The sequence below is a fragment of the Glandiceps talaboti genome, chromosome 20 (genome assembly GCF_964340395.1).
Source record: "Glandiceps talaboti chromosome 20, keGlaTala1.1, whole genome shotgun sequence".
Classification (NCBI taxonomy): Eukaryota; Metazoa; Hemichordata; class Enteropneusta; family Spengelidae; genus Glandiceps; species Glandiceps talaboti.
In genome coordinates, this window is record NC_135568.1 from 12,597,728 (window position 1) to 12,621,371 (window position 23,644).

Here is a 23,644-nt window from a genome sequence, read left to right on the forward strand (position 1 = left end):
TGCACTGGTATATACTAGTGGTATTATCACTGCAGTGCAATACTGAAAACATTATTGCATACCTGCATGCAAATGATATGCAAATTAGGACGCCATTGTTTGTTCTACACAAAAACGCGTGATCGCATAGTACTAGTGTTATTTTTATTGAAAGTTGTTGTCATGAATATGTAATAGTAACAGAATCCCATGCTGCTTGAATTCCAGTGTGGGTACTGGGGGGGGGGGGGGGGGGTATTTGCACTCCTCAAGAGGTCATAAGATCATAGAAGTATGAAAAATTCCACCTTCTATATTTGTCGGATATGAAATAGAAAACAAATATGTATCACCCAGGAAACACTGATCTATTACCGACTGCATAATTTGTCATTCATATGGTATCCTCAGATTAAAATTTTTAGAAGTTCAGGAAACCAAAGTCATACAGTAAAAAGTGACAACCTATTAAACTGACAGATTGTAGGATGTGCAGGTGTTGAGCCCAAAGAAACTGAATAAATTGGCATATTAAAAGTTTAAGGTTTAACCAACTGTCTTGTCTCATCATAAATCAATATGGCTGCCATGAGAAAAAAGGTCAAATGTCAGGAAAACCAAAGATGCATGATATAAATGACACTCTAACTGACAGGTATGATTCAGAAGTGCAGGTGTTGAACCCAAAGAAATTGGATAAATTTGCATATTGAAAGCTATAAGGTTTAACCAACTGTATCACATGAATCAATATGGCTGACATGAGATCAAAGGTCAAAGGTCATGAAACCATATCAACATTCAAATTTCGTCCAAAATTTTGCATTGCGTTCATAATCTGTGGTATCAGTAGGTACATATGGAAGTATGGATATCGTTTGTTTATAAATTATTTCCTACAAAAAACAACACATGGCCGTGAAAGAGGCCCAGACAGATTAATCAGATGTTTAGTCAGCCAGAACTGTTTCAGCTCGTCTTTAGTAAAAGTTCCCATGGGGCACAGTAAAATTTACATCGACAGCGAGAGAAGATAACGGTCGTACTATTCCGTTAACAGCCTTAGCTGTCACGCCGGTAATGATATATATTAAAACATCTCAATGTTTGGCGAGTGCAAGGATTTTCTGGCTGACCTTGTTAGTGAACACCTGCGTTCATTTGAAGTCTCCCAACGGTCAGAGATGTGTACACTGAGATAGCACTCTGGTTGAATGAACATGTAATTTGGAAAACTTGGTTGGATGAGAAATTGGTATAAGTTTAAGGATTTATAATAAAACAATTAACTTTTGTTGTTCTGCTTGAAAAATATTGTGTTTGTGCGCATGTGAATGTGTGTATGTTATGTGGGGGGAGGGGACAGGCAGACAGACAGACAAACAGACAGACAGACATACAGACAGAATAGGAATACAGACTTGGTATATATGGAAGGGATAAACTGTACAATACATGACGTACATTGTACTTTATATTGCAATTGTTGTTATAGTCATGTTGTATAATTTAGAATGCTGCCAGCTCTGTGAACTATTTGTTGGCTAAACACTGTCATTATGCAAGACCCTCTCTGAATCTAAAGGGTAGTTCAGCTATTACATGGGCACATACGTGTTATGTTGTAAATAATTTAGAAGCTGTATGTGGACAGAATACAGAATTACAACACTGAATATTTCATGAAGTACAGCAGGACTTTTCTGTCTGCCATTATCAGAATCTCACATAGCACGTGCTAAATTTTAGAGTTACATAATAATGAAAAATGGCATTTTTTCTTGGACGTCAATTCCATTTTTATCGTGAAAATTTAAATGAAGCCAATTCTGTGCAAAAATTTGATCAAATTAAATAAACTGAGGTTTAAATTTAAAGCTGCAACGAGTGAATATCGTACATCCTGAACAATATTGAGTAAATTTTGTTATTTTTATGGTAGAACAAAGCCAATCAAAAATTGATTTTTCGGTCTGCACCCTAAAATCAATGTGATCATGATTTCAACTTGGTACTATACTACTTATATATAAAATCAACCTCTAAGTAACATGGAAAATGTCTAATTATTGGTATTTTAATAATTACCAGTGAATATATTGTTGGTTGTCTGATCATAAATATAGTCCTCTAGTTACAACAGCTATTGCAGGTTATAAAAAGATGTGAAAAATTACCTTTCTTCTTGGACATTGATATTCAATTTTATTATTTAAGTGTAGCTAAGACTTTGCAAAACTTTGATCAAATAAGCTGACTTTGTGTACATAGGGGTAAATGAATTTGAATTTGATTTCTGATAAATCATCTTGTCTCTGTGACTGCAGGGAGAAGTGTGCGTGAGATTTAGAACGTTATTTTATTTCATTTTTTGGGTGTTATGACACTCATTTTTCTGTTGTTATTTGTGCTGCTATGGTTTACTGATTAAATAAAAATAACTTGTAGTCTTCTCAGGATTTTTATTAGTAAACTGCCAAATATATGTAGATTGCAGTGCAGGGCATGAAAAGAAAAGTACATTTAGCAAGGGCGCCCTCATACAACTTAAATATTATTACCTTCTTTTTTTCATCTCAGCATTCTCACAACAGAGGGCGATATTCTAGAGTTTGCCAGTACCACAAATAACTTTCAAAAATGAACTCATGTAAAATGTTTGTTTCTTATTATTTTTTTAACTATTAAAGTTTGTTTAAAATGTGATAAATTTGTCTTAAATCATAAACTTTTATAAATTTGATGCATACTGAAAGATAACTTGAGGTACAAAATGATCTCAGGTTTTTGTATAGTGTTTTCTTATCATGACGATTGAATTTGATTCATTTCGGCAAAACTAAATTTTTCTAAAGCTCTGCCAGACAACTGGTTTTCACTACTCTAGGAAATACAGGTATTCATGACTACTTGTCTAAAGCAATAAGCACTTAGGAGTCATGAATATACAGTGTGCATCTAATACATATGCATATCTGCTAAGTCCCATGATGCAACAGTGGACCACTGTGTGAACAATGAAAGTGAACTAAAGTTTCATGTTTGTGTTCTTGACAATCATGCAAAATGTATGTGATGTGAAATCATGAATTGACTCTCCAGAACCCAAAGTTTATAAAAATACCCATATTTCCTGGGATGGCATTCCTCTTTACTGTTGATAACTAGTCTGAGGTTTAGTTTTTTAAAGGAAAGATATATTCTGAAGACTCATTGTTCTACCTTTATTTGTCTGTTTGCAGGGATATGAAAGCACAATCATGTGAATGGTTCTACAAACAAATTAAGTCAAGATTTCGTCGATTTGGAAGTGCAAAAGTTGTCAGATCTCTCTACAAGAGGAAAGTTGAATGTAAGTTGTATTCAGGACTTTGCATTTTACGTTATATCTAGGTTTGATGTTATCTAGGTTTTTTTAAATTTCAACTTTAATTTCATATTACCCCCTGAAGGCACACAGCTGCGTGGTGTAATTTTTATATATATCACTACATGCCATGCATTCAATCTCAATTCATCCCAGTAAAAACGCAACCCAATTGTAAATAGCAATGTATCCTGTAGAGATTGGACATTTCCCTTAACTTATCCCAATTATGGCGAGTTGAAAGTTGGACAAATTACTGTAGATTTGAAGAAAGTGATCAGACAGTTGTCAAAAATGGCATTTTCTGTAACTAACTGAAGATGTGTTTACTTATTTGTCATTTGACCACATGGTAAGACTGATCATACAATAAATACACTATTTTCAATCTTAGAAGTCATATTCAGAGCTTAAACCCTCTTACCTTAATCATGTTTTCATGTCTATGAATGTCATGTCCAATTCTGTACTACTCAGTCTCATCTTGAGAAGGAAACAATATTCTAATTCTTCACATTTCTTGTAATAATTTTTCAGCTGAAAGCGACCACAGCAATTCTGATTCTGGATATGACCACACCAATAGCAGTCCGATGTCTTCTATGTATGGTAGTAATGTTATGTTGCCACGGGAACAAGTACCTACCAAAGACAGCGCTACTAATACGACAGGTAAGGAATATAATCTAATTTACATACTTAGGTACCCTTGATTTACTAATCACTAATCATAGCTGCCCAAAGGTGCCTCGGTATATCACAGAAACGCAGCCAACGCTTTTACTCTCCATGGATACATCAACATACTTCAAGTATGGGTATTGTGATCTGAGTAACAGATTTTGAGACAAGCTTTTTCAAAATTTTGAATACTCACAAAAGTTTTCAAAATGGAATCCAAGTAGAACAATTTTACCAAACAAGTTATAAGCGGGCAATTCTTACTTTGCATATCTTAAGTTCTTGAAAAGGTAGAAATATGTTTATAGTGTTAGATAGATTGTTTATTTAAGAAATGCAATTATATAATTGTTATATGGCTTGCTAATGTGAGTACATCTTCATGTCTTTTACTTCAATGATTCACTTATATAGTGCCCGTAGTGTTATCATTTCAAAAACACTGCCCTCTAGTGGCAACTTATTTGAATTGAATGTCAACACAGGGTGTTCATTTGATTTGCATAATGTGGAGTAATTAAACACCACTGAAGAATGCAAGACTGTAGACACTGGATCATGATGGTGATGAAAAGTGTACCATTGTTCACAGTATTTTGAAATGTCATTTTACCCTGTCATACACTAATTGCTAGTGATATCATTTGTACACCTCAAATCCAGATATTTGGTAGTGTTGTTGTTTGTTTTCATGTCGTGAACAGAGTGCCCAATCGCACCCAAGGTGTAACTTTTCACTGAAGAGAGCGCCCTCTTGTGGCATCATTTGGTGTCTATGTTCTCATTCAGTATGACCTATTCCAATTATCAAGCAAGTTATTTTTGACAGAAGTGTACATAAAGCAATCATTTAGTTCAACCACAAACAAATGCCCTTTATTATAAGGGAAAAATACTGACAAGGAGAGAAGTTCAGAAAGATTAGAAAAGTATTGCTTACAAGATAACCAATACTATGGTATGTGAATTCAAGCTGATTGATTGTTTACGAAGACATGTTTTCCTTTGAATATGAAGCAATTGTTGATGAAGACATTTTGTCCTGTAAATTAAGCTTTCTGAGATAATTATAATATCTGATGTGAATGAGCCAAATACATCATATGCAAGGGGGAAATTGTTAAACAACCTAGTATACTGTTCAAAGTTAAACATATTATTGGAATTTCAAAGAGAATTTGTTATAGTGCTGTGTATATTTATGTGTTGAACTTGAAAGGTCATTTGTTTCCAGCAAGTTCAAAGATATTTGTTATAGCGCTGTGTAAAATTATGTGTTGAACTTGAAAGGTCATTTGTTTTGAAAGTTGAAAGATAGTTTGTTATAGCAATGTATATAATTGTGTGTTGAACTTTGAAAGGTAATTTATTTTGGGTGTTTGTTCATTGTTAAAAAATTCAGCATGATTAAGGTCATACTGTACATTTGCCTATCCAATGAATATCCCCCTCTAGTGGTGATGCAGCTGCCATCGTCAAGTTATTGGAAAAACAAAAGATTGTATATCTTTGGCCACTGGAAGTGTTGTTTGGTCCAAAAGTGAAGGTCACAATTTCCAGCATTGCACATTGCTCGTCAGTATTCTTTGCCAGTAGAACTCTAGTCAATATTTAACCCTTCTTTCCCATCTCACTAGAATGTGTATCACAAAATACCTGTTCTCATGGTTGTGAAAAAGTTCCTCATTAACATAGGTGCAATGCTACCACTAGAGGGCGATATTTATTGGAAAGGTACCATATTGGAATGTACATTTTGATCATTATTGACCCAACTTATTCTGTAATAAATTTTTTACGGTGACGTGATTTTTCATTAAAAAAATAGAGTAATGCCCTTTTTTGAAAATTATTTTTTCAGAATGGAAATAGTGAATACCCTTTCTCCCCCTCAGTAAAGTATGAAATTCTAAGTCTTTTTAAATGCCTTTTATCGAACCTTTATTTTTTTCGTAAGTCATTTGCACTAATTTTAATTCTGCCACCATTTCCATTAGTTTGATTTTTAAAGAGATATTTTTTTGCATTTGAAACATTTATTAGATGCTTATGCTCTAGCATGCATCCTAGCACGAGTCTTTCAACATTGCAGTGAACTATACATGCCTAACTAGATCATTAGAATATTTGCCTAACTTCACTACAGATAGTTGCCTAACTTCAACTTCAACAGCGCCCTCACCCTTCTCTGCATGGAACAAGATATGATTTTTGAATAATTTTGAATTGTAATTCAGTGTGCATTTTAATGCTGTGCTAATTGTGTTTCTTTTTTCAATGTTATAGAAATTTTGGGGTTTTTTGATCGCTTTACTCTGCTATTTGTCATCTTCATCTTGAGTTTTTTTTTGTATCAGAAATGCGATAACAAATTCACCCTCATTGTCGGACATTTGCTTGTTAATAACGTTTACTGTTTGTGCATTTTTGATCGTGCTATGGTTTTTTTCCCATCTGCTCTCTGTTTATTTATTTGTTTGATTTCCTGCACCCATTTTCATTGCATGCTTTGTTTTTGCAGATTCTGCTTCTGAAACCGAATCTGATTCTGATCCCGATTCCCCAACTTTCCATGTGGTTTGCCAAGACCTAGAGTACATGGTAGCCCAATTGCAAGAACGTAAGTCTTGGAGGACGGGTTTCCATTCAACAATGAGATTTCAATTTCTTGTGGTTAATCCCCCCTGTTTGCTTGACCAGTAGATGTCTTTCGTTCCTAGCTTGTACTTGTAGAGTGGTCTCTGGCACACAATTCAACTGAAACAAAACTTTACCAACTAAGCATGTCATTGAAATAACAACATTCCAGTTTCTTGGTCGACGTCATGACTTCCGCTTCCGCACACGCATCATAAATTGACCATATTCTATTTTGACCCTCAACAATTATAAAAATGCATTCACAGCTACTGGAAATTTTTGGGTTTGCTGTGATGGGAAGCTCATCATTCCTTACCCCGTTTATTTGACTGCAACCCAACCATCTCAGCATAATTCAAGGATAACCTTTCTTATCCAGGGAAATGTAAAGTATCCCTTCAACAAAGTAACTACTAATACATGAACTGTTGATGTACGTGCCAGAATCATTGTACCATTAAGTACAAGCTAAGGAAGGGGACTTTAGGTAGAGTTACATTAAATTCATCACACAGTGACACTACTAGTGATAATCCCACAGAAGATTAATTTATTGATCCCTGTCTAGACACTAAGCCATAAATCCCCTCTAATCCCTAGAAATCAAATAGTTTTTCAGTACCAAAAATGTTCAGAGTTGTTGTCATATATTATAAGAATATAATAAATGAGTGTACTACATATCGACATAGTCTAGTTCATATACAGTATTGTTACCATTTACACCTCCACTCACATAGTCTAGTTCCTATACTCTATTGTTACCATTTACACCTCCACTCAGTCTAGTTCCTATACAGTATTATTACCATTTACACCTCCACTCACATAGTCTAGTTCCTATACACTATTGTTACCATTTACACCTCCACTCACATAGTCTAGTTCCTATACAGTATCGTTACCATTTACACCTCCACTCACATAGTCTAGTTCCTATACAGTATCGTTACCATTTACACCTCCACTCACAGTCTAGTTCCTATACAGTATGGTTACCATTTACACCTCCACTCACATAGTCTAGTTCCTATACAGTATCATTACCATTTACACCTCCACTCACATAGTCTAGTTCCTATACAGTATCATTACCATTTACACCTCCACTCACATAGTCTAGTTCCTTTACAGTATCGTTACCATTTATACCTCCACTCACATAGTCTAGTTCCTATACACTATTGTTACCATTTACACCTCCACTCACATAGTCTAGTTCCTATACAGTATCGTTACCATTTACACCTCCACTCACATAGTCTAGTTCCTATACAGTATCGTTACCATTTACACCTCCACTCACAGTCTAGTTCCTACACAGTATGGTTACCATTTACACCTCCACTCACATAGTCTAGTTCCTATACAGTATCATTACCATTTACACCTCCACTCACATAGTCTAGTTCCTATACAGTATCATTACCATTTACACCTCCACTCACATAGTCAAGTTCCTGTACAGTATCGTTACCATTTATACCTCCACTCACATAGTCTTGTTCCTTTACAGTATTGTTACCATTTACACCTCCACCCACACTCACACTCATACTCACAGTCTAGTTCCTATACAGTATCGTTACCATTTACACCTCCACTCACATAGTCTAGTTCCTATACAGTATCCAAGTATGGTATATTTGTCAGCTCAGGATGCTACTTATACACTTTTACCTCACTATAAGAGTTGGGATTCACTGATTGGATGAACAACTTTTTGTGCTGATTGAGGGACTTTGACCAGACATGGCTTAGTTAGAGACCACATCCAGACTAATAGTGACATTGCTTTTACTTTAATACTACTGGTGTTACAGGTTATAGTCTTTGTTAACTTTTACCAAGCAACACTCCAATCATGATGGCTAAAAACTAGTCGATTTTCTGAATTCAGAAAGCTTAGTACAAGGTTTTAGTTCTGAATTTTTTTCTGATGAAATAGTGAATGTAAAATAGTATAAAAGTTTAATGACATGTAAGGCTGTGTATTCTATGAAGAGTAATTATTGTAAAAATGTTATAGATTATCAATATTTTTTTTTTGTCTTACCAAGATACTAACACTTGGCTAATTGTTAGCTAACTTTTCCTACAGACTGAAATGATACCATTCACAAAAGACTCATCAAGGTTTATACTAATTTTGTGGTGAAAAGTGGTTTGAAAGGTCCGGTTGTTGGTCCGTTTATATAACCACTTGCTACCCCATAAGTTAGAGCATATCACATAAACGGAAACAACAATCTTTCAGGCTAGGTGAAAAGTAGTCTAGTTGCTAAATGTTTGGCTTGATTTTCCATCTCTTTCTCCACATCTAGTCAAATGAACATAAACTACCCAAATTCTTGCGAAATCTGATGTTGGGGAAAGGGTGAACAGCGCATGTCAGTCGTAATCTAAAAAAAAAACGATATAAAAACACAAACACTGACAGGCAGTTGTAATTGGTTACTTCGTTCAATTTTAACTTACTCAACCTCCAGTTTGAAAGAAGGTCATATGAGGACATGACAATGTCATTATGTTTATATCAATGCTTCATTAGCACTACCGCTGTTGATGGTTAGAACGGATTGTTGTGCACGATAAAGGCATTTCACTATACGTGGAGAGAGATCGTAGAACCCAACGTATAGCAACTAGATTAGACGAAAAACAGAATAATATATAATGAATTTGCTCATCTTTTTTCATTGATTAAGTTAATATAAGTGTAAATTTACAGGAAAATGTGTGATTTGAATGTATGAAGTAAGGATATAACAAAAGTACCCTTCGCTAACTGTTAGCTAACTGTTTTTATTCTGGAAACACCTCTTGTGATTGAGTGCTACTTCCTGGTGTCTTCATTAATTATGCCAGCCAACCCTAATAATACACATCAATTTTCTAACCAATCTCTTTCTGACAGTATTCAAGTTAAAACTACTAATTATTTTAATTCTGTACACTTTTTCATTTGTTTTTCATCTTTGGTGTGATGGATACTTATCTTTTTGAAGTCACACTTTTGTTGCTCTAGCTGTTTTCCCTTTTCTGTTGTGAAAATGGAATAATCCCCCTTGAAACTCAGAAAGTGGAACCAATGTACAGGACAAAATAGGGGTGTTTCCTGTTGTTGGTGTGATATATACTTTAATATTTAAAAAAAAAAGTCCTCTGTTGTCGACCTAGCTATTTTCCCCCTTTCCATTATAAAAATGGAATGATATAGTGTGAAAATCACTGGTCGGAACCAAAGTACAGGCAAAATAGGGATATTTTTTTCCATCTTTCATATGATAAATACTTATGTTTTAAATGAAAAGTAATCTTTTTGTTGACCTTGCACTCCCTTTTCCATTATGAAAATGGAATGACCCACCTTGAAAATTGCTGGGTGGAACCAAAGTATAGGGAAAAATAGGGGTAATGAGATTAGAACATTACATTTTTGCATATCTTTTCTTTGTAATAGATTGGAAATTTGCATATTTTATCAAGATCTTTGAAATGGTATATTAAATTGAATTCACTCAATGAGAACAGGAAATGAGAAACAGCAGACAAATACTCATCTTTCATTACCATTATAGTCAGTTGTTGTCATAGAAACCTGTTAATCTGAAAGAGAATGTTGTCTGGCTTGACTTAATATCTTACTAACATTGCTACATTTAATCACCTTTCTAGACAATAATCTTATAATTGCATGTTATTGTCTGGCTAGACAAAATCTTACCAACATTACTACATTTCATTGCCTGGAACAACAAAAAATCTTATAAATTGCTACATTTTATCATCTGACTTAACAACAATTGCTACATTTCTTTGTCTGTTTCAACAAAAATCTTACCAACATTGCTACATTTTATCACGACTAACAAAAATCTTACAAATATTGCTACATTTTATCATCTGGCTCAACAAAAATCTTGACAATATTGCTACATTCCATTGTCTGGAACAACAAAAAATCGTGTACGTTGCTACATTTTATCATCTGACTTCACAAAAACCTTACCAATATTGCTACCTTTTATCACAGCTCAGTATCGCTACATTTTATCATCTGGCTCAACAAAAATCTTGACAATATTGCTACATATAATGGACTTACTCATAACATTGTACACCCTGAATGGTATTGAATCACATGTGAGTAAACATATTGGTGTAGCTGTACACACAATATGGTATAATATATCAAATCAAATTAATTTTTAACCTCAAATTAACATTTGCTATATCGTATTTTAACAATTTTCAGTGAATATATTGTTGATTTTCTGATCACAAAAGTACTCCAGTTATAACTAGTGCAGGTTGAAAAGGTTAAAATGTAATAACTCTACTTAAATTTTTTTGAGGCAAATGATAAAAAGTTGCTGTAATGTTTAAATACTAAGTTTTTGTTAAGTCAGACAATAAAATGTTTAATTAAGATTTTAATTGACATTTTGAGTCATGTTAAAGGTGGTAGTATGGATGAGAACTGGGTATTTATTTTGGATTTATAATTAATAAAACAACTCCACTATATTTTCTACTTGAAAAACAATGTGAAACAGCAACCCTTGTTTTTAACTTAAAAATGCAAAAAAGCTATAAAATGTGTTCAAATAAACTTTTTACATTTTTTTTTTTTTTTTTTTTGCAATTTATTAAGATGAGTTAAAATAAATTGCAAAAATCTACAAAATGTTTACAAATAATTTTTTTATGTAGTTTATTGAGTTATAAACACAGACTCAGTCAATGCTGTTTCATTTAGTTTTTTTCAAGTCTAAAAATATAGCAAAAATAATAATTATTTTATGAATGAAAATCATAAAAATTAATACCCAATGTTTATGTCATATCTCATTTACTGTCTGACAAAATTGTACTGAAAATGTCGTGAGATTATTGTCTTTTTATTTTGAAAAGTTTCCACTGTCATAGATAAATCCATGCACATTTTTGTGTATTGTAAAAAATTTTGGATGATGGCTATAGTATTTGATTTCAGTTAATGAATAGTGAGTGGAGAAATAAAAATGTATCACCTCACATATGTTGCCATAGATACAGCAGACAATTTGCATGAATTTGAATGATACTGTAGTCATGCCTGAGGGGTCAATTTGATGTAAAGTATTCAAAATGAAAGATTAACGACTGTGTGCGTTTCATTGTGTCTGAATGGAATAATAACTTATGATAATTTGAACCTGAATACTAAACAAAGCTTTTAGTCATCCCTTTGGCTACAAAACCTTTGGGAAAACACATGCTGTCTGAGTAACAGTGCACAATGCCTCAAAGATCGTCAACCAACGTGGTTCTTTTGAAACCGAGTCTCTAAATTTCCAAGCTTTCCTTTTGTTGCAGCGGAGGATATTGGAGAAGCTATTGCTAAATTTTCAATTGGTATTCAAGTCCCTAAAGATGCAGTGCGTGAAGTAGAGGGTTTAGTTCTTGATGCTACAGACGGGTCAGGAAGAAGCCATTCTAGGAGACGGGTAGGTCATTGTCCTTCTTTCCCCAAATTTTCAGTCTAAGAGATCTGTTATTACATCACTTAGAAGATCTGTGTTAAGGTTATAGCCTCTTTACCATTGTCTAGTTGAACAATGGTATGTGGCATTGTTATGAACAATACATGTATCTAGCTAGTATTAGTACAGGAAAACTTATAGTAAACAGACAAAAATATAGACAGACAGAGAAGAACGTGTGGGTGATAGTAGGTCGGGTAGATTTTAGTAGGTTCGGGTAGATTTTATTGAAGAAATTCTCGAAAACTGTAGTCTAACTTCATTATGAAACTCAACTATTCCTCCCAAGACCTGGTTTCAACAATTTTCAGTGTTTGCATTGTAATTGGACTGATTCTAGTTCATTTGATATGTTTGTCGTAGGTAATAGATTTTTACTACTTCATACAAGTAGTTATAAGCTTTTCTGAAATTAATTACTAGACTAGACACCGTTTAACCTATAGTCTAGATCTATACCTGTGGTATCAAATTATCTCTTTACTTTATACATTTAACCCAAAACAGAATATGATCTGTTTTGACAGAAATCTCACTTAACAAGCCAACCTTTAATCTTGTATTGTCTAACCTTGTCTCTACTACTAGCTACATTCTCAAATTTATAATTTGCATGTTCTTTATCATAAAAAGAGAGAGAGGATATTCACCATGGCATAAAGATTATTTGTTCATTCTCTATGTAGGGGTGTACACCAGATACAATGAGGATTTCAGCTAAAACAACTATTTAGTTTGAGAAGGAATGAATTAAGTTGGGATTTGAGTTGGTTCTACCCTGACAGTAGACATTTTCCTTTGTAACCTATTTAGTACTTATTTATCAAAAATTGTTCTCCAATTTTTCGTGTGCTTTATTTCCAACTACTACTACTAGGGGTACTTTTTTGAGATTTTCGACAGACTCCAGAATTAATATATATGTGTATTTCTGTATAAAGCCAATGGGTTAATGCTCTTTCTACCAGGAGGGTATTTGTTTGTTTATACACTAAAAACTACAAGTTTGGAACAACAGGATTGAATTATTGAGTTTGCAAAGGTGTTATGAAGAATTCCTTTCTAAAATTACGGCTGTAGAATTCAAAAACTTACAAATTTTACTAAATAATTCTTTGTGTGACTGGAGTGATTTTGCATCATTTTTCTCTCTCATAAATTGTTAGAATATTCCACTCAGATCACTATTTCACAGAACACATTTTGATCAGAATAACTTTTAAAAATATTTTACCATTCATTTTTCAGTTACTGGAGATTTTTATACAATTGTCAAGCAAAAATCATTTTCTGTGTGTGAAATATTTTACTCGTATCCCTTTTTACAAAGAAAATTTCATTCCAAATATAAAATACAAATTTGTTAATTATTAATCCACTTTTAATCATTTTGTGTCTGAAATATTTCACCCATGTCACTTTTTCCAGAGAAAATTTCACAAAATAAAAAAAAATTGTTAATTAACATCCCTACTTTTAATGTAACTGTTGCATAAATAATTCTGCGTGAAATATTTCACTCATATCAATTTTTTTAGAGAAAATTTTGTTCAAAATATAAAATACAAATTTGTTAATTATTAATTCACTTTTAACGTATATTGCATAAATCATTTTGTGTCACCCATGTCGCTTTTTCCAGAGAAAAATTTGTTAAGTAGTATCATCACTTTTAATGTAACTGTTGCATAAATAATTTTCTGTGTGTGAAATATTTCATTCACATCAATTTTTTCAGAGAAAATTGTGTTCCAAATATAAAATACAAATTCGTTTTTTTTTCAGAGAAAATTTCGTTCCGAATATAAAATACACATGATTAATTATTAATCCACTTTTAATTTTCTGAGTATTTGATCCTTAATTTATTATGTACATAATTCATATATGTCATTTATCAAACTGTGATGAATTGTACATGAAGGCCAATGTCAACATTACAATATCAATATGAAATTCAGTGTGTTTGATTAATTAGACGAGAGTTCAAAGGTCATACTAAGCAGTAGTGTAGAAGAGAGTTCAAAGGTCGTGAATAGAAAGCAGTGTTGTCAAAGTGAAAGGTCAGGAACTCATTTTTATTGACAGTGTAGCTACATGTGTATGCACGTAACTAATTTTTGGAACTCTGAAAATATCATGGACTGGCTAAAACTATTTGCGCTAGAATAAAAATGAATCTGAGAAAATGGAATGACTTTGTTTTGTAAATTCTGATATATTCATACATAAATGTGTGTCTGAATGTTCTCAAACATCCAGGTATGAAATTGATAACGACATAATATAATTATAATCTATCCTACTGGACTAGCTTTTGTTGCAAATGGCATAAATGTGTTGATGTCACACTTATGAATGTTCATTTAGGGTTTGGGGAGGGGTTTTGGGTATTGATCTTGTGTGACATTGTGCGATCATCCCGAAATTATTTTTTTGTACTTCTGTGAATTTATGAAATATCTAGCCAATCGGAAAGTTTTCAACTTGTACTGTAAGTGAAGTATGAACTTTGACATTTGAATCACATGACCAGTCATGATTTCAACCTTATACCATGTGACCTGCAAACAGCCAATCACAATCCAAATTCAGATCATGTGATCACAATAGTATATATCAATTGATCATAGTTTTCTGTTGATGTCACATGATACTAGATGTGACAAATCCATGATTTAATTTCAAGCCAATCACTTGTACCGGAGATAAGTAATGATTCTTGTTAAACCTATGAACCTGCAAATACAGTGATATATATTGCGAGAGTATTTGAACAAGTAATTGTATCTGATCTGCTTCTTCCCATCATCAATGAATGAACTTTGACCTTTCCTAGAAAGATGATAACTATCAAATTTAACAGCATAGCTATTTAGTATGCAGACGACACTTCAGGTTACACACAAAATATTGAGAAATTTCTAATTTCTCCTACAAATGTGCCCAACTTGTAAATATTATTCATGAATTGTAGACGAGGTATATCTTTTTGTTTTAAAACATGTGTGATTAATTTTATAAATTGTCAATTTATGCAAGTAAAGTGATGTCAGGTTAGGTAGGTATGCGTGTTTAGGAGACGTAGACATGAGTCATCCATGTGATTCACCGTCCTTACAGTCTAAAGAGTGAGTCAGCTGATCATTTCCGTGCAGGATTTTGACAGCCAGACAGCATCTGAATTTGTCAGTTTTTTCGCAATGTTATCTTCCAGAATGTGGCTTGCATCTTTTTAGGTTTTTGTAAATCTCGGTATCGGCGTTTTTTGGAGAGGTGAGCAGCTCCATATTTCTGTAATATTGTGTATGGTACAGAGCGAGTCACCCGATCATTCATGTATAGTTTTTTTGACAGCTAGACATCGCCTAAATTTGTTAGCTTTTGCGATATCATCTTACAGCAGAATGTGGCTGGCAACTCTTTGCTAGATTTGTTGTCAGTCTTGGTATCGGCATTGCTTGGATAGGTGAGCATCACCATATTTATGGGATTTTGTGCTATAAAATTTAATATTTTTGCTGCCATTGTTTTAGAGTTTGCTAATTTTTGAAGGTTATAACCCTTATAGATTTTTGACAACACCATGCAGTCGTCACAAAAAATCAGTTCTAATTTTATTTAGCTGATGAGAACTTCACATTGTCTTCATAAAAGAGATGAAGTTTTGACAAAAAATGTGTTCCTGTATGTGAATGTCATAATTTCTGTAGGTGTGTTCACAAAGGTGTAAAGATTGGAGATTTTTTTCAGGTGAGACTTTCAAGTGATAGAAAATCTGTTGCTTTCTTTACATGAGTGAAAAAGAGATGTTTAGGTTCTCTCTTCATTTAAGATATACGATGTACTGAAGGCTGATTTAACTGAAAATTCCTTTGTCGTATAAATCCATATGATATGTAAATGATGGTGTCATCGTAGGGATGAGTCAATTGATAGAAATGATTGAATGTGATACATATATCTGTGTCCCAAATTTTGAGATTTTAAATTTTACTAGATTACTGATTAGTTAGGTTGTCCTAGCAGTTAGGGTGAGATATTTTGCTAAGGTGTTAAAATTGCAAAAATAGAAAGTAGGTATATATTTTCAATTTCAAAATTTTTTAAGGAATGAAAAAGTGATACGGGGACTCTGCAGTAATACCTGTACATTCCAGGTTTTTGCGAAGGCATTAAAACTGCTAGCTGGAAAATCTCAGAATTTTACATTTTTGCTAAGGCATGAAAACCTGATACAAGAACACTAGGAAATCTGTAAATTCTAAATTTTGTGAAGGCATTAAAACTGTACACACAGATAGTGGGAAAATGTGTGAATTTCAGATTTTTGCTAAAGGCACAAAATCCTGATATGATGACTATGGTAGAATCTTTAAATTCTAGGTTTTGTGAAGGCATTAATTTTAATCTGCACACACAGACAGCGGGAAAACTGCGAGTTTTAGATTTTTGCTAAAGGCACTAAAAACAGCAAGAATAGACAGTTGTTAAATCAGTAAATTTTAGATTTTTGCTAAGGCATGAAAACCTGATATGAGGACTGGTAAAATTTTAGATTTTTGCTAAGACATGAATACCTGATATGTGGACTCCAGTGAAAGTTGTTAATTCTAGGTTTTGCTAACTTAAAGGCATTAAAACTGCAAATACAGACAGTGGGTAAATCTTTTTTAGGCACAAAAACCTGATATGAGAACACTGGTAAAATCTGAAAATTCTAGGTTTAATGAAGGCATTAAAACTGCAAAAACAGACGCTGTGAAATCCTGTAAATTTTACATTTTTGCTTAGGCATGAAACCAGATAAGGAGATGGTTGTAAAATCTGTAAATTTTAGGTTTTGCGAAGGCATTAAAACTCCAAACACAGACACAGGAAAATTGGTATATTTTAGATTTTTGCAAGGCATGAAACCAGATAAGGAGACAGTTGTAAAATCTGTACATTCTACTTTTTGCTGATGCACTAAAACTGCAAAAACAGGCAGTGGGAAGAAAAATTTGTGAATTTTATATTTTTTTTGCTGGGACTTTTAAACCTGTGAAAAAGACAGGGGATACAATCTTTAAATGTGCATAGTTTCCAGCAAATTTATTTATAATATTTGCTTGGAACCCAGATAGAGCTTTGGGAAAATAGGTCTTATTTATTCCATGAAGACTATAAATTATATTATTAATACATTTATAGTGACTAATACTTTAGATCTGTTTATGATCACTGCTATCCATCATTGTAATCTACAATGGTGACAAGAAATTAATTCAGTCCAAGAAAAAGTCACTGATTTCTAAGGATGTGCTTTGATTTTTGAATGAGTTAAGAAAATGTGTGAATCTTCCACTAGTTTTGCACCTTATTGGTATTTTTCAAGACGTTTGATTCAAATTTTAATGTTGTAAGTTGTTTCATTTTTAGAACCGAAATGAACACAAAAATGGAGGTGATTTTTCAAGTCATTTCATAATTCAGTGTTCTTTTTTTCAAGACATTTGATTTAAAGTTTAACTTCGTTTGATTTTAGGTTCAATAAATGAGTTAGCTTGAATCTTCCACTAGTTACATACTTCTGTAGGCTCTTTCAGGAAATTTTTAATTCAAATTTTTATGTAACAGTAAAAGTCTGAAGAATGAAAAAATAATCATGAAAGAAAAACATGTGAATCGATAGTAGTATAGCTGGCCCTGAATTGATTGAAAAAAATATCAAGTTTCAAACTGACCAAATTAATAATAATAATGATACTACTAATTGCAATATCTGTATTTCTTCAGGATGGGGTCATAAAGTTGAAAATTTTAATAGTTAAAAAAAATGACTATCTTCCTGTCTTGTTTCAGTCAATACACAAAGAATCCATGCAGAATATATTGTTTATATGGTTCATGGTTCAAGAATCAGTAGGACAGTACAATATACATGTAGTTTCTTTGGAACGATAAATTCTAAACGAATGCGACATTTCAATCCATCTACTATGGACCTTGATCATGCAATAATTTAATTATTCAGCTGTGAAGCGTCTCTCTGAAATCGAATCAAATTGGAATGAAAGATCGCTGTCATTTTTAACTTACTGTTCCAAAATAACTATATTTTACTGTCCACAAAGAGTCCAATCATCATATATATTAATTTTTGATAATATCTAGCATGAATAATATCAAATTACAAGTTTGACTCAGGCTGATTTAGGCATAACATAAATTATGTATGGTAGCTCAGAATTTTATCTCACATGGCAGATTTAGTAATGACGTAATCACATATAGAATTCTATGTATCCTGAATTATTTATTAAAAAAAAGCTAAAAACAAAATCTGAATATATCTAAATCATCGAAATTGTAATTAAAGATTTTGAGTAGAAATAAAAAAACATTAGAAATGAATTCAGGTGAAAAGTTCAAAAGACACAAGAACTAGAAACTAATTTATTTCTGAACTAGTGTAATTCAAAATTTTGAGTTGAAATATGAACATTAGATTTTTAATTTAAAAAAATTATAAACAGACAAAAAATAGAAGCAAATTTATTTCTGAGTCATCAAGATTTTGAGTTGGAATAAAAACATTAGAATTTAGTATAAACAAATTATAAACATATTTGAACTATTAGCTAATTTATTACCAAATCAAGATTTGAGTTGAAATAAAACCATTAGAATTTAGTATAAACAAATTATAAACATATTTGAACTATTAGCTAATTTATTACCAAATCAAGATTTGAGTTGAAATAAAACATCAGAATTTCATATAAAAATATGAACATAAAGGAACTAGGGCATATTTATTTCTGAATCATCATGAGGTGAAATAAAAAAAATGATGTCAGATGAAAAAAAATTATAAGACAGAGGAACTGGAAGCAAATTTCTTTCTGAGTCATCGTGATTCTGAGTTGAAATATAAACATTAGAATTATATATAAAAAGATTATAAACAAAAAAACTACAGGCAAATTTATTTCTGAATCATCATGAGGTGAAATTAGACGAGTTAAAAATTTCTGTATATAAATATGTGAGGGGACAGGCCCAGACTAGCTGTAAGCTATTTCCTGACTCCCAGTTTACCCACTGTTATCTTTATTTGGGGTAAATAAACTGATTATGTTAGTTAAGATAAAAAAAGAATCCTAAAGATAGAGGGACAAGAAGCTTATTTATTTCTAAATCATGATCAAATTCAAAATTTTGATGTGTTGTAACATTTATCGTCAAAAGTTGAAGAGTTACAAACTGCACATCTAATAAATGGCTCAGTACAGTTGCTTGGGGCTTGTGATCTTTGTAAAATTGTTTTCCATATTTAAATAATTGATTGCCTTTTTCATCAACTCACTGCTATTAATTTACATTTTCTGCTTTTCCCCACAGGGCAAACACCACAGACGCAAGCATTTCTCAAGAGACCCAGACAATGGCATAGTAGGAAGCATACCTAGTCCTATAGAAGAACAGATTACGCCTCCGATAGAAACATTACCAAAGTTGGAAGAGAGTGAAACGAAAACTGCACCTCCCGATCTCATCATAGGTGAAGAAAACAAGGCATCCGTCTTAGAAAGCCCAAAAAAGGTTAGATTCAGCGAAACCCCAACCTACGTTGAACCAAGTTCACCTGAAGATGGCGGACAGTTATCACCTATTAGAGAGGATACTGTTATGAGCGGTGCCCCTCCACCTGATTCGGCAGCAGTGGATCAAGGAGTAGGTACATCAGAGGATGACAGGTTTATGCATGGTCTAAAGAGTGGGAGAGAAGCTTGGCCAAGAGATGCTCTAGATGGTGGAGAAGATAAGAGTTTAGTAAACAGTGATCTTGGCACAGCAGATTCAATGGTTCAAGAAAATATTCCAGTAGTAGAAGAGGTAGTTTCTTACACTGCACAGGAGGACGTCAATACTGCTATCTCTACCGATTTTCTGAGTGAAGGGGGAGAGCAGGAACCAGACTTTGAAACGGATTTAGGTCTGCAAACGTTAAAGTCAAAATCTGACTCTTTAGACTCAGCAACAAGTGTTGAAACTCATTTTCCTTCAGAGAGCAGCCAAAGTAACATATCTTCTCCAGCGACGCCTCCTCCTAGCATGGCCTCTAATGCCTCTGAAGGATCAAACGACTTTAATACTTCAGATGATCTCGAGCCAGAGCTAGAAAATCTACAAATGTCTGCAAGTGCTAGTTCAGAAACATTGAAAAGTGAAGGTTATTTTACACCAACAGGTGGCATCCAATCTCCTGAATTCATTGACAAATTGCAAAAGTATTCCCAGGAAAACTCGGATGATTATTCAAAGAGCGATTGGGATAGGCGATCGGCGGCAGCTTCAGAACATTCAACTGATTCAAATTTAGAATATTTGTCTCCTTTATCAGAGCCTGAACAATTTGGAATAACAAGTGACAAGGAAAGAGAGACTGAGGCAAGTGTCGTTGAAGAAGAACTCTCTAAATCTGAACAGCTTCTGGAAGAAATCAATGAAGATACTCTAGCTGAAGAAAAGGAAGCAATTGATAGAGTTGTCAGAGAAGTGATAGAGTCACTTGTCAATTATGTAATAGCTATGTGTGACAGATTGGATGAAGTTGCCAAGGAAACAGACACTAAGGAGATGATTCAGGCAATTGCAGAGAAAACAGCAGAGAAGTCGATACTTCCTGAGCAAGAAGCAACAGTCATGTTTCTGCCAGAATTTGATGAAAAGCACTTTGCTGTAGATGAGGATGAGGAGGGAGTTTATAGTCTTGTGAAGGAAGAAGAAAGAGAAAGTGTACAAGAGAGAGACCTTCCTGATGTTGTTCAGGATGGGAGATATATACAGCAAGATGGAGATGATGCCCACATCTACAGTGATAGTGATGATGATGCGCCATGTGCAGAAGTAGACTCACATGGCAAGTATGTGCTTGATGCAGATGTTGTTCAGGACCAGAGATACCAGGATGAAAGATACCACATTCTGAGTGATAGCGATGCTGAACCTGATGCAGGAGGACAGCAGAATGGATATATCCAAGATGGAGATATTGTTTATGATTCAAGATATCCAGATGAAAGATATCATATCCTAAGTGACAGTGATGTAGAGCCTGAGGATGTGGTCCCGTCAGGAGAATTACGCGACAGTGATTCTGATATTGAGGAAGATGTTGTACCCTCAATTCATCAAGACACCCTATCCAGCCAACCTCCCCCTCTGCCAGGTACTCTGCCTCCTGTGAAAGATGTTAGAAGTCATGATCTTGACAGTGATGATAATGAGCTAGTAGAACACTATGAGATCTCCTTAGAATCAACAGTTGATAATGAACCAGTCATGCACTTGGATATCCATGACAGACGCCAACAGTTTATCGCTGTTTATAGTGATGATGACAGTGCAACAGAGGATCTAGTACCGCCATCGTATGAAAGTGCAGTCACTGGTCAACATCTAAAGGATATCAGTGATATTGTCATAGAAGTCAGTGATGAAGATATCGAAGATAACATAGATGGAGTTCCAACTATTGAGATAACTGAGCCATCTCTGTCACCTGATGTGAGGAAATCTCCACCTGCTGTAGAAGCACTTACAAAAGTCTTTGTTGTTGAAACTGAACATGCTTACACTGATGATCTTGAAACAAAAAATATTAAGTCTGAATCTAGAGATGATGCTGAATCAGGAGCTGATAGCGATAGTTCTATTAGTAGATCACCAACCATTGAGATCCTTGAATTAGAACAGAGAGCTTCTGGATCAAGTAGGCCTAGTAGTGATGCAGAAGGTTTGTCTAATCCTGCCAGCCTAGAAGCAAGCGCAGAGTTTGAGGGGCCAGAGGATGTTGCATTTGAGGGACACATGCATCGCTCCCCGAGTGATGACACTAATGGTAATTATATGGACTCCATGCCAGTCGTTGTGGTACAGGAACCATCACCAACAGAATATGAACTTGACATTAGCCATGAGATAGCACCATCTGAGGACAGTGTAATAGAAGAACCTGAGAATAGTTATCAACAAGTTGAAGTTGAGGGAGAGGAAAATGAAGAGGTAGTAAGTTTTACAGGCACTGAAGAGGAAATTGTAGACAAGAAAGAAGAGGTTGAAGATTTGCGTGTATCTTCCAGTGACATGCAGGAAGCCATTCCTAGTGAGCATGTGGATGATGTAAGTAGTATGCATCCACAGGTAAAAGAGGTATTGATTATGCAGGCTCCACCACCAGTCTCAGAAAGTGCTCCAGAAACTGATTACACTGCCAATGATGAGGATCCCTCTCCAAGTCCAGTGATGGAAGGGGAAATGATAATTGTAGCAGCAACACCTGTCATTGTTGAAAGTGTTCCAATGACAGATTACTCTGTCAATGAGGAAGATCCCTCCCAAAGTCCAGTCATTGAGGACATTATGGTTAATCCGGTGGAAACATCTGATATTGTGGAAAGTGCTCCAATGACAGATTACTCCATCAATGAGGAAGATCCCTCCCAAAGTCCAGTTGTTGAGGAGAATATGGTTATTCCGATGGAAACATCTGGTATTGTGGAAAGTGCTCCAATGATCGATTATGACATCAATGAGGAAGATCCATCCCAAAGTCCAGTCATTGAGGAGGTTATGGTCATTCCGGTGGAAACATCTGGTATTGTGGAAAGTGCTCCAATGACAGATTACTCCATCAATGAGGAAGATCCCTCCCAAAGTCCAGTCGTTGAGGAGGATATGGTTATTCCGGTGGAAACATCTGGTATTGTGGAAAGTGCTCCAGTGACCGATTATGCCATCAATGATGAGGAACTTGCTGCAAGTCCTGACATTGAGGAGGTTATGGTTATTCCGGTGGAAACATCTGGTATTGTGGAAAGTACTCCAATGATCGATAATGCCATCAATGAGGAAGATCCCTCCCAAAGTCCAGTCGTTGAGGAGGTTATGGTCATTCCGGTGGAAACATCTGGTATTGTGGAAAGTGCTCCAGTGATCAATTATGCCATCAATGATGAGGAACTCGCTGCAAGTCCTGACATTGGGGAGGTTGTGGTTATTCCGGTGGAAACATCTGGTATTGTGGAAAGTGCTCCAGTGATCGATTATGCCATCAATGATGATGAACTCGCTGCAAGTCCTGACATTGAGAATGATTCTACTACTGATGCAAATGATGAGAATGACTTGAAGATTGAAATCCATGAGAGACGACAACCTATCGAAAGTAACATCAGTGTAACTGCTTTGACGAGAGAAACATTACGGCAACATTCGGAGCATTCCATAGATGGCTATACAACTCTTGAACATGAGAGAGTTGGCAATGGGATAGATGGTCACTTCAGAGTTGACCGGTTGACATCTTTGCGGGGTCAACATGATGACCTTGGTGCTGATTCTGATTCGGTGCGATCCATTGCATCCTCTACAGTCGCATCATATACAGATGATGATGATG

General features: G+C 34.4%; 1 protein-coding gene across 1 annotated transcript in view; it reads left to right on the top strand.

Moving 5' to 3' along the window:
* The window catches only part of LOC144450559 (uncharacterized), an 87,563-nt gene that overhangs the window by 53,406 nt on the left and 10,513 nt on the right, over positions 1 to 23,644 (top strand). The window contains exons 3-6 of the mRNA XM_078141203.1: positions 3,222 to 3,331; positions 3,884 to 4,018; positions 12,029 to 12,159; positions 19,582 to 23,592. Of these exons, the coding sequence (XP_077997329.1) occupies positions 3,222 to 3,331; positions 3,884 to 4,018; positions 12,029 to 12,159; positions 19,582 to 23,592 (4,387 nt within the window). The remainder of the gene's footprint in view (positions 1 to 3,221; positions 3,332 to 3,883; positions 4,019 to 12,028; positions 12,160 to 19,581; positions 23,593 to 23,644) is intronic.